At 56.9% G+C, this 12208-nt stretch overlaps 1 protein-coding gene across 2 annotated transcripts; it reads right to left on the minus strand.

Annotated features, from left to right (window-relative positions):
- Positions 1 to 115: 115 nt before the first annotated feature.
- Positions 116 to 12013, minus strand: TXN2 (thioredoxin 2). Of its 2 annotated transcripts, XM_077762060.1 has the most exons (5): positions 11933 to 12013; positions 10708 to 10964; positions 8728 to 8851; positions 592 to 713; positions 116 to 148 (listed from the first exon to the last, which is right to left on the minus strand). In XM_077762060.1, the coding sequence occupies exons 2-4, from the start codon at positions 10962 to 10964 to the stop codon at positions 600 to 602; spliced, it is 495 nt and encodes a 164-aa protein (XP_077618186.1). In that variant the 5' UTR covers positions 11933 to 12013; the 3' UTR covers positions 116 to 148; positions 592 to 599. The 2 variants fall into 2 exon arrangements, with proteins under 2 accessions (XP_077618186.1, XP_077618185.1); XM_077762059.1 differs by having other exon boundaries at positions 125 to 713.
- Between the last annotated feature and the right edge of the window lie 195 nt (positions 12014 to 12208).

A 12208-nucleotide genomic window follows, 5' to 3' on the forward strand; every position in this document is an offset into this window, starting at 1 on the left:
TCTCCTCCCTCCTGCCTGGGAAGGCAGGAAGGTGGCTCTTTGGGGGGTGGGGGTGGGTTGGAGGCTACAGGGTAATTTCGTGTGGGGCCCAGGGTCCGTTCTTCACGGCAGGAGGTAGAAGGGATCACATAAAGTTCTTTATTACAGACCTACAAAAAATGAGAGAATTATATATTACCCTCACTTGTTTGGATTTCTGTTTTCTTTCTTCTTTTTCACAGAATAGCAGCAGGAGAGAAAAACTGCAGGAGGCAGACAGGCTAGGCACCGGGATGCAGACCGGACAGGGCCAGGGAGACGCTGCTGCCCCCGGCCCCGCGGGCTGGCCGGCCTGGGGCGCTTGCCAGCATCCTGGGGCGACCCAGGCGAGCCCTGGTGGGGGCAGACGAAAGACAGCGGGTGGGAAGATGGCTGTCCCCGGGTCAGTGGCAGTCAGCCGGCCTGGAAGCTGGAGGCTCCCAGGTTTGGGGGCCTGGTCTCCCAAGCAGGGGTCCATGGGGGCTGGACAGAAGGGAGGAGGCGGGAAGGGCCAACATAGAAGGTCGGAGCTCTAGCGGGGGCCCGGGTGGCCGAGGGCAGCCAGGACTCTTCCCTGCTTGTCAGCCAATCAGCTTCTTCAGGAAGGCCTCCAGCTGGTCCTCGTCCTTGATGCCCACGAACTTGTCCACCACATCCCCATTCTTGATGGCCAGCACAGTGGGCACAGCGGACACCTGGGTGGAGGAGACAAAGGGCGGTGAACCCCTCTCCGCTGCCACCCGGCAGCCTTTGTGGGAAGTGCCGGCGGCTCACGCAGGGCGGGGCCTGCCCAGGCTGCGGGCGGGGCCCCTCCTCTCAGTGCAGGGGTCCTGCGGGGCCTGGAGGTCCACTGGCCGGGAGACTTTTCCACTGCGGGCTCCCAGCGGTCCCCTTCCTCCCCCAACCGCACGGCTGACTCACTGGCCCAGTGGTTTGGCTGCAATGATGGGAGAGATGAAAATAACCCGTGCAGCTGCAGGCCAGGGCTGGGGGCGGGGAGAGGCTCCCCAAGGGGGAGAGTCCCCCGAGGTGTGGGAGCCCGAGGCCTGGCTGTGCCACTCACTAGAAGGCCACACCACCTTCACAGCCCCAGTGCCCTCTTCTGTAAACCGGGCATGACGGGATCTCCCTGGAAGGCTCGGGACAGAGATTAAGGCTCCTGATACAAAGCTGAGCGGTTAGGAGCTTGGGCCCTGGGTGCGGCCGGCCCGACATTCAGCCACTCTGGGCAAGCCACTTGTCACCCTGTCTGTGTTCCAGAACGGAGCCACCGAGAGCATTCAGACTAGGTCTGGGAGCTGCATGAGATGATGCGACGTCTTCACACAGCGCCCTGCACCTGGCAGGGGCCGGGTATGCAGTGGTGCTCAGCAAATGGTGGCTACAGACAGCATGGCAGAAAAGTCTACCGCATGAGCCACGCTACCTGGCTGCCGTGGACGGTTAGCAGGGTCCCGACATTCACCGACTCATCCTGGACAGTGCGGGGGGAGGGGCTCGGCTACGCACCGCCTGATGTTTACTTGTTGGGGGTTTGGAGGCAACATTCTTGGCCTGTGCAGCGTTTTCCCAAGTTCCCTCAGGGGACTGGTGCGCATTACACGGCATGTAAATGAGAACCGCTGCACACTCTGGCTTCTAGCGTTTTCTGCTGCCTGACCTTTGTAGACATTTTTTAAAAATGGATAAACAGAACAAGATAAACAGACGCTGCGCACACATGTAACTACAAGGTGACGACAGCAATTCCCACAAGCACCCCCGTCCTCAGGGTTCTGGGGCGTCCTGACCGTTGCTCAGGAGCCGCCTCGGGAAACCGGGCTTCGTGGGTAGAACCGTGATGCCGTGCAGGGAACCAGAGGCCACAAGGGCCCAGCCTCACACCGCGGGCGCTGCCGCCGCTCGCTCCCGACGGTGTGGCAGGCCCTGGCCTCCGCTCAGGGGCTCTAGGTGGACAAACGTGGCAGTCCTGGCCCCTGGGAGTCCCTCCAGGCCCTTCCGAGCACTGTCCTGGGGCTGATGCGGCAGCAGCTGATACGCCCCTCAGACCCCATGTGTGCCACGGCCCGTCGGCTGCTGTTTACGACCGTGGCATGGGAGGTGGCATGGCGCACGCGTGTCCGGCATGCGGCTCGTTCTGTCTCCAGGCACAGGCAGCGCCCAGAGAAACCTGTTCCGGCCGGACTGCACCCCAGTCATTTGGGGATGTGTCCCACGCAGGTAACACATAGGCTCCATCCCCGACTGGAGCCCAACGCAGGGCCTGAACTCACGACGCTGAGATCAACACCTGAGCTGAGATCAAGAGTCAGACGCTTAACCGACTGAGCCACCCAGGTGCCCCAGAAGATTTTACTTTTAATTTAACTTAAAATACGTATCTCCAAATGTCTGCTTATTTTTGAAAGAGGGTGAGCAGGGGAGGGACAGAGAGAGGTGGGGACAGAGGACCCGAAGCGGGCTCCGTGCTGAGAGAAGAGAGCCTGATGTGGAGCTCAAATCCACAAACCGCTAGATCATGACCTGAGCTGAAGCGGGGATGCTCAATGACTGAGCCACCCAGGCGCCCCAGGATTTTATGTTTTTTAAGTACTCTCTACACCCAATGTGGGGGCTTGAACTTACAACCTCAGAGATCAAAAGTCACACATCACTGACAGAGCCGGCCAGACACCCCCGGAGCTACATTCTTAGGCGCCCTCTAGTGGCCTGTGAGAGCAGCTAGGGTGCCTCAAATCCAGCCACTCCAGAAGCACCAGGCTCCAGCACTAACCGTGTCCCCTTCGCTTCTGTTTCTTTAACTGACATAAAAGCTGTATGTCAGGGGCACCTGGGTGGCTCAGTGCATTAATCATCTGCCTCCCGGCTTTGGCTCCTGTCATGATCTCTCAGTCTGTGAGTTCAAGCCTCACATCCGGCTCTGTGCCGGCAGCTCAGAGCCTGCTTGGGATTCTGCCTCCCACTCTCTAAATAAGTAAGTAAATAAAAAGCTGTGTGTCATTGTACGAGAGGTGGTCTAACTGCTTTTATGTGTCCTGTTGGGATGGTGCCCCCTGAGGTGGCCCCAAGTGGACTCGTTCTTCCGGAACCCCACGAGTCCCACCACGATCACGCCCGTGTGAGTTCCCATGCATGCGTGCACACCCCCAGCCATGCCGCAGTCAGGACTCCCGCAGACGTTCCAAGGTCTGGTCCCAGCTGACAGGGGTGTGTTTGCAAAGCGTGAGCCTGAATCGCACGTGCGCACGCGGCAGCTGGTCCCGGCCCGGCTGGAGGACCTGGGGGTTGCTGGACTTCCCGCCCCCGCGGAGGAGGATGCAGCTTTGCTGCTCCGGAGTTTGGCTCGCACACCAGGAGGGGCTGGTGCTTATAAACACAGCCTTAAATGGAAGCGCACGGGTCCTGGGCACGCGCCTGGGGAACGTGATCCGTGTGGAAGAGGGGCCTTGGTGGAGGGAGCGAGGGCGCTGCCTCCCGCTCACCTCTGGCAGCTCTGAGGCCTGACCGGGCGGGGGGGGGGCGGAAGAGACAGGAACAGGCGCTGCTCCTCCCCCTGCTCTGTGACACCCCTGGGAGCCTCCCAGGCTGGACCTGATGCCCCAAGAATTCAGCATGGTGTGTGTGTGTGTGTGTATGTGGTCTGTCCCTATGATCCTGCAGCTCAGCGGCTTGCGTGCGCGCGCTTGTGTGTGTGGGTGGGTGTGTCCCTCCCTATGATCCTGCAGCTCTGTGTGTGTGTGTGTGTGTGTGTGTGTATGTGGTCTGTCCCTATGATCCTGCAGCTCAGCGGCCGGGGTGCCCGCGCTTGTGTGTGTGGGTGGGTGTGTCCCTCCCTATGATCCTGCAGCTCTGTGTGTGTGTGTGTGTGTGTGTGTGTATGTGGTCTGCCCCTATGATCCTGCAGCTCAAGAGCTTGCGTGCGTGCGTGCGGTCTGTCCCTATGATCCTGCAGCTCAGTGGCTCGCACTCTGCCACTGAGCTTGCTGTCCTGCTCAGTCTCCCCCCACCAACTTCCTCCATCTGGGAGGACCTACCAAGGGACAGACACAACGCTACAGGTCACTGTAGGCGGGCGGCGTCCTCCTCGGCTAACGGCAGAACTAATGCAAAGGAAAAGATCACGGTCACCAAGGCTGCTGCATACGGGGGGCTCCTTTAAGGGTCAGGAACGACACCCACCACTTGCATTCGCAACCTCATAAATGCTTGCCTCGAGGCGGGGGTCGCTTCAAAGAGCTGAAGACAGAGGCACAGAAGCTGGATGAGGAAGTGCTGGAGCTGGGATCTGTCGTGAGACCTGTGTGGCTTTGCTGTGACATTGGGCCGTGCCACGCCTCGGCCTAAGAGCGACAGAGTCCCAGCAGGGAGAGGGCGAACAGGCAGGGGGCGTTAGGACTCCATGCTTCAAATGAGAAGCCTTTGGACACAGGAGGATTCTTGGACAAAACCATGATGGAAAAACTCATCCAACCCTGACATTCTGGAAAAGGCAAGACTATGGAGACAGTACAAAGATCAGGGGGTGTCAGGGGCTCGAGGGAGGGAAGGAAGAAAATGAAAAGGTGGAGCCCACGGGGATCTGGGAGGCAGTGCAACTACTCTGTACGCAACTGTAATGGCGGTCGCGTGTTGCTGGACATTTGTCAAAACCCAGCGTCAGGTGGGCACCCTCGCACGCCACCAGGTCAGCACCGGGCTCCGGAACTTTCGCTTCTCGATGTTTGGTGCCAGGCTGCTGGCAGTGGTCACCTAGAAGCTGGTCCGAAAAGCAGAATCTTGGGCTCTTCTTAGACCTACTGAATCATAATCTGCTTTTAAGCGATATCCCAGGTCATCTTTGTGTTTGCGAAGCCCTGATTTAGAGCGCGTGCACAGCGGGGAGGCACGGTGACAATCGCTCCCAGCTAGATGTTCATAATAATATGAAGTATTAATACTGCGGGAGCTGTCTACGGGGTTAGGAGAAACATTAAAAAGAAGACAATTCAAATAAACCCTTACACGAGTTACCCAAAATGGTGACGGGGTTGTATCTGGGACAGTAAGATCACAGGGGACTTTTCCCCTTATTAATTACTTGGCTGTTTTCCTACTGCTTTTTAAAAGGGCCTTGTCCGCAAGGGGAGAAAATAAAAGAATAACAGCTCCAAGTGTGAAGTCAGAGGAAAGCATAAAGCTTCGAGGGTCCACGGCTCGGGCCACTCTTTGCCCCCAGTGGCTGGCAAGGTCTTTATGGTCGCGGAATGCCTGGCCATTCAGCGGGGACAAGGAGACGGCGAGCAGAGAGCTTTCCGTGTGGCCAAGCCAGGGTGGTGCATGACTGGGCGGCGGCCAGGGCACCCCAAAACTACCAAAGCCCTGAGCCTCTCCCTTCCCCGTCCTTTGGGAGACAGTGGGACTCCAGGGTGGCCAGCTGCCCGGAGAAGTGTGGTGCGAAAGGGAGGAGACCTGCCCTGAGGGTGTGTGCTGGGCACCAGGGAAGGTTCAGGAAAGGCTGAAGAGAGGCACCAAATTCCCTGAAAACAATTTTTCCCCCTTTTTAAAGTAGGCTCCATGCCCAACGTGGAGCTTGAACTCAGGACCCAGAGATGAAGAGCCGCATTCCCCATGGACTGAGCCAGCCGGGCGCCCCTCCTTGAACACAGGTCAAAGCGGTTTCTATCTCACGTCCATCCAACACGCGGGAGAGGAGGAAGCTGTCCCAGGAGGCGCCACGGATCTCTCAGCCGGAACGTCTGCCTCCTCTGGCTCTCGTCCCGGAGAACAGGTGTGAGGGAAGGAAGGAAGGGACGGGGGGGGAGGGGGTGTCAGGAAAGTCCCCGCTGGAGCTTCCTCAGCCCCGCAGTGCCATCCATCCTGCTGGGACCAGGTGATATGACCCATGCTATCTGGACCGCGGATGGGGGAGGAGCTAGAAGACGCTACAAGACCCACTTCCAATGCACAATCAGGACCTTGGGGCCCCGCCCTGCACCGCCACCTGGAATGCAGGTGCGGGCGGTCTCAGGAACCTCACCCTCCCCCCCCCCCCCCCCCCCCGGGGTGGAGGGGGGGATGGGCGGCACACGGTTGGCAGGAACTGGGTTATTCGTCTTCACATCTGCACCAGTTAAGCACAGTTCCTGGAACGTGGCTGGTGCTCAGGGTGTGTCTGAAAGTTCCAGGGGCCGAGGCGACTGGCCTGGTGGCAGGAGTTAGCCGATGACACCTTATGCCTGCCCTTGACCCTGGGAAGGCCCTGGGAGCCCCAGCCCACAGCTGCTGCGGGCCTCAGGGGAGGGATGGACAAGGAGGAAGGTAGGGGCATCGAGCTGGCCAGGAAGGACCCCCTTGACTCTTGACTGAAGGACCAGTGAGACAGTTTTAAAAAAACAGCAGCTTGGGGTGCGTGGCTGGCTCAGTCCGTAGAGCACGCTACTCTTGATCTTAGGGTTGTGAGTTCGGGCCCCACAATGGGGATATCGCTTACTTTAAAAAAAGAAAGACAAAACAGAACACAAGAATAACTCACCCCTCTCCCCTGCTCTGGCCCTTGTCAGTGGCCCTCGGTCACCCAGTGCCACAGTCTCACTTGGGTAACACCCCCTCACTCATCTGCAGTGCTCACCGGGGGCTTGGCCTGCCCGGCATCTGTTTCCTGTGCCTCTGGCTGGGGCAGCCTGGTCTCCTGGCAGGTGATCACTCCCACCCCAGGGCACCCCAGCGGCCCGCCTACTCTCATCCCTGTCCCCCTGGGGACTGGCTGCATCTCTACTCTAGCTGAGCCTGGACTTACCCCCTCTTTCAGGGAGGAGGGAAGGGACGGACGGAGGAGGGATGGGATGAGGGTTCTCTGACCACATCTGAGCACGTCAAGAGAACCAGAAATCTGATTTTCACGGGAAATCTTGTTTCAGATACCAGCATCTAGTTCAGTATTTAAAACCAACCAACCAACCAACCAACCAACCAACCAACCAACCCGAGGGTCAGATCAAATGTGCTGGAGCGCCAGCTTTGGCCACAGGCCACCAAGTGTAACCTTGGCTCTGTGGTAACAGGCTCCTCGGCACCCCTTCCATCTGACCACAGTCACCGCCCCCAGTGGCCCGTGCTCTCACTCTGCTTGGCTCTCCATGCTGTCCAACCAGCCACAAAGCAGCTCTCCCCTTTCTCCAGCTGTTGTCTCTGAGGCCCCCACACCCCATGCATTTCCTGCTCCAGGCACACAGGCCCTGCTAGTCTGCGAGCAGCCTGTGCTCAACCTGACCTCAGGGCCTTTGCACTTGATGTCTGCTCTGTCTAGATTACTCCTCCAAAGAGCTGGCTGTTCCATTTCCTTCCTCTCTCCAGGTCTTTGCTCAGATGTCAGCTTCTCAGAGAGGCCTTCCCTAACCTACCATTTTATTTTTTATTTACTTATTCATTATTATTTATTTTTTAAAAAGTAAGATCCTAACCCAACATGAGGCTTGAACTCACAACCCTAAAATCAAGGGTTGCATATTCTACTGAGCCAGCCAGGTGCCCCCTAACCCTTTTAAAAATGAAACCCTCCTATGGGGCGCCTGGGTGGCTTAGTTGGTTTAGTGTGTGACTTTAGCTGAGGTCATGATCTCATGGCTTGTGGGTCGAGCCCTGCGTCGGGCTCTGTGCTGACAGCTTAGAGTCAGGAGTCTGCTTTGGATTTTGGGTCTCCCCCCTCTCTCTGCCCCTCCCTAACTCTTGCTCTGCCTCTCTCTCTAAAATGAATAAACATTAAAAAAAAAAAAAGGAAAAAAAAAAGAAACCCTCCCCAGCACCATCTCCTCTTCCTGATTTATTTCCACAGCACTTATTACTTAAAGCAGGGATCCCATGGGACAGACCCGGCCTGCTGCCTGTTTGTGTAAATAGTTTTACTGGCAAACAACTATGCCCATTTGTTTATATACTGTTCCTAGCCGCTTTAGATGGCAGTTGAGTTTTCGCAATAGAGACCAGTGCCCTGAAAAAGCTTCAAGTACGTTCCACCTGGTCCTTTAGAGGAAAAGAGTACCAACTTTGTTCACTGCCATTATCAACAACCAAGTAACAGCACCTGGCATTTAAGACACTCTGAACGCACATCTGATAAATGCACACACAGACTAACCAAAGGCATTAGACTACCCTGACTTGGGGTGTGCTGTGCTCTTGGCCTTTCTTCTCTGTGCCTCCTTCATGGCCCCACTCAGAGGTCCCCCGAAAGGGGAGCACTCCCTCCCCCGCCCCCACCTATCAGTCCCTTCTTCCTGTGCGCAGCTCTGCGGTCAGCACTACCACCGTGTGCTGAAGCCATCTACCCATGGCTCTCCCCCTAAACTAGGGGTGCCGGACACAAGGTGATCACCTTCTTTGAGCCAGAGTCACGGATGCCCGGCTCGCTGCGGGGCTCCCAAGTGACTGCCGACCAAATGCGGGTGGCTGAGTACATGCGCGGAGTTCATCAGTGCCCTGACACTCAGACAAGAACCTGGCGCTTTGGACCACACGCTCCATGTCCTACAAGCGGACAAGACAGACAAGCGGCTCAGAGGGCCAAGAGAGTCCCATCTGCAAAGTGCTCTGAACTCCCAAGAGCCCTAGAAAAACCCGAGACACCTCTTCCTGGCTGCCTGGTGGCCCCTAAGATGTGTCTCGCACCCGCTATCCTGCGGCCCGACGCCCCCCACACCGGTGGCACCGCGGGAACCCCCCGCCGATTCATACCTCATATTCTAGGGCGAGGTCTGTGTGGTCGTCAATATCCACTTTGGCCATCACCACTTTTCCATGCTGTTTGGCCACCACCTTCTCTAGCCTCGGCCCCAGGATCTTGCACGGGCCACACCACCTCAGAGGGGGAGAAAGGAGGCATCCGGTCACAAGAGCTCTCAGCCATCGATTTACTGTCTCCCGAAAAACTTCCCTTGACCCACATCTTTCTGAGGGGACTTTTGCCCTTATTAGCTCTGTTTACATGTTTGAATATTAACCTGTGATGGCGACACGCCTAATGATAAAGCCAGAACTCTGCGGCTGGGGGATGTCCAGGGGTCCCAGGCTTCTAGAACATCTAGAACATGGTCTTTGTCGGGAGGCTTTTATAAAGCTTATGTCAATGGATGTAAGAGAAATGCACTGCCATACAGAAAAATACCAGATGCGAAGTTAAACGGTTTGGGCTCAAAGACTCCTCGCCTATCAGTTGACTGTTCCGGGGCCTCAGTTTCCTCTTTTGAGAAAGATCGTGCCTCTCCAAGCAGCGAGGAGAAATCCACGAAGGCGATGGTGCATAAACACGCGCTATCAGCCACAGGGTAACTCTGGATACTTCACAGACCCACAGCTACAGGGAGGATGGACCAATAGCTGGGGGAGCACCTAAAACCGGCGAGTCGCTGCGCCAGGACCTTCTCAGCTTTTACTGCCCAGGACCCTCAACCCCACAAAGGAAAAGAAAACACCTTCCTAAGACACTGGGGAGCTTACGAGGTCAGGAACCTGTGCCCAGTCCCGGGGCTGGTGGACGGCACACCGCATCTGCAACCTGAGGTTAGGTCTCAAAAGTCTCCTTTCAGCCCTGGTTATTCTGTGATCCCGCAGGCCCCGCGGCGACGGCCTCAGGCCCCGCGGTGACAGCTAGCACCGCGCCCATCACAGCTGTTCCCCTCCGGGCGGAGAGCTCTTCGGGGACGGGCTGGCGTCTCCAGGTCACGAGGGACAGCGCCTGGCACTGAATGAACAAACTCACGTCTTACTTCCTCGTCGGAGGAAACGACGCATCAGCGCATCAACCATTTACTTTGGAAGTGCTCTCTCTGGACGGCTTGCGAAACCAGGGAGGTAGAAAGCTCTGCCTTCCACGAACTCCTGGCCGGTGACCCCTATTTTACTCTCAGCCTCGAAAACCCTTTCCGTTCAGAGATTTCAGTTAAGGAACTCACGACACCTAAAAACCCAGTCTGTAAGACCTTATCTCCTGTTGTAAGTGAACGAGGGGAGGCCCCACGAGGTTGCAGGGCCTGCCCAAGGCCCTGTGGTGAGTCAGACAGAGTGGGAAAGAAAGCACAACACTCTTGTCAGACATCTGCCCGGAAGGCCTGCCAACTTCGAACCCAGGCTAGGCCAGGTCTGTCCAGTTCTCTGGCAGCCTGGCGGCCGGTCAGGACCCGGAGCCTGGAAGTGAAGAAGGCCAAGCTGATGATTAGGAGGCTAGAGGCAGGATGTCAGAATCCCTAAGGCCCACTTGTAGAGCACGGAAAAGAAAACCCTGCCGATCCCCTGCACGCTTGGATCTCACTGTGGTGACGCTGATAACTTTGTGCCGGCCCTTCCCAGGGTTGGTGGGAAGACGTTCCAAAATCAACTTATCTGCAGGGCCAGGGGATGGAATACACCACGAGCCAGAGAATGTGATAGTCCCGTTTTTCTTGCTTTGGTCCAAGCTGAAGGGGACGCTGAGCCACCGGAGCAGTGAGATACAGAACGTGTTTCTCAGCACTAACGACAGGGGGCTTCGAAGAGTGTTTTACTAGCCTGTGTCCTATCAGACGGCACTCGATCTCAGCAAGGCCTGGATCTTCCCAGTCCTTATAACGAGACTACATCTGAGAGGCTTCACACGTGGTACCGAGACGTGGCAGGTACTCGGTCAACACCGGGCCCAGCACCACCCGTCTTCTGTTGACCCCCCCTCCGGGGACTCACTGTGCATGAAAATCCACAACCACCGGTGTTTCACTGTTGACAACTCGGTCTTGAAAGTCAGGTCCATCCTGGATATTAAAGGTCGTTGTGCAGACTCTGGTGGTGTATATTGACCGGGCCTGGTTGGGTGTTCCTGTCCGGGTGTCACCAGGACTGCACTGCAGGGCCCTGGAGGTGAGGGGTGCCCACCGACCCTGGGGTGGTTTCCTGGAGATGACAGAGGCCAGGAACCTCCTGAGGAGAAATCGCTGAGCCATCTGTGAGGGAAAGAGGCAGAACAGTTCAAGACGTCAGCACCCCAGGAAAAGAAAGGTATTTGGGGAGATCTGGAGGGAGGGGCCTCAAAATTCTGGGACTGAAGAAGAATGCCCGGAACTAATATGTAAGATTTCTAGAATAGCGGGCGCCTGGGTGGCTCAGTGTTTAAGTGACCAATGCTTGGTTTCCACTCAGGTCATGATCTCACAGTTCATGGGTTCAAGCTCTGACAGGCTCCAGGCTGACAGGGCCGAGCCTGCGAGGGGTGCTGTCTCCCTGCCCCTCCCCCATGCTCTCTCTCTCAAAATAAACAAACTTAAGAAAGAAAAAGATTTCTAGAATAGAGGTCAGTGAACGGTGAGAAATGAGAATCAAAAAGCAGAGTCACATACCACGACTGAAAAACTGGACTGATGACAAAAGGGAAATCAGCATACCCCAGATTGCAACAGAAGGGAGGCAGGAACCTAGCCTGTTCTTATGGAGCACCTGCTAAGGGCCAGGTGCCTTACACACATTACAGTTCTCCCAGATCACCCAGGACGAAGTTTCTACAGCACTGCTCATATTAGCTAGGGAGTCCGAGGCTTAGGTAATTGTGACACGCCCAAAGTAATCTATTAAATGAGAGTCAACACTGGCACCCAAGGCCGTCTGTAAATTCTTTATTACTCTTTTTAATGGGTGCTTTAACGGGAAATTAAGGAAAAAGGGAGTTATCAAAGGATCAAGAAAGAGGAATCGCAACAATTCAAGGGGGGGAACTAAGAGGTTCAGGACCCGGAGCGTGTGGGGGGACTAAAAAAGAAGGGACATGCGTGAGAGACCGGGGAATGGGTCTCCGGAGGACAGGTTCCCCCACCCAGCCCGAGGTCTCCGCCCGGTCGGCCGCCGGCCAAACGCAGGAACAGACCCGGAGCGTGTCTCCGCGCGACACCACCTAGAGCCACCCCCACGAGCCTCCTACCTCCCTGCGGCGCGAGCGGAGGGATGCACGGCAAGGCCCGCCCCGCCCCCCAAGGGCACTCCCGCCGTCACTTCCTCGAGGGAGGGCCTTTCGAGCATCACTTCCGGGGACAGGCAACCCGGAGCACTTCTCTCCGCAACTCGAGGGGCGGCTTGCATTGTCCACCAATGGGGCAGGCGGGGGACGGCACGGCGGAAGGGGTGGAGCCTCAGTTAGGGACGGGAAGGGAGGGGTTCTCGGGAGAGACAGCGGAAGAGGGGGCTGGGGCTTGGAGGG

Source organism: Crocuta crocuta, unplaced genomic scaffold (genome assembly GCF_008692635.1).
Source record: "Crocuta crocuta isolate KB4526 unplaced genomic scaffold, BGI_CrCroc_1.0 scaffold193, whole genome shotgun sequence".
NCBI classification, from domain to species: Eukaryota; Metazoa; Chordata; class Mammalia; order Carnivora; family Hyaenidae; genus Crocuta; species Crocuta crocuta.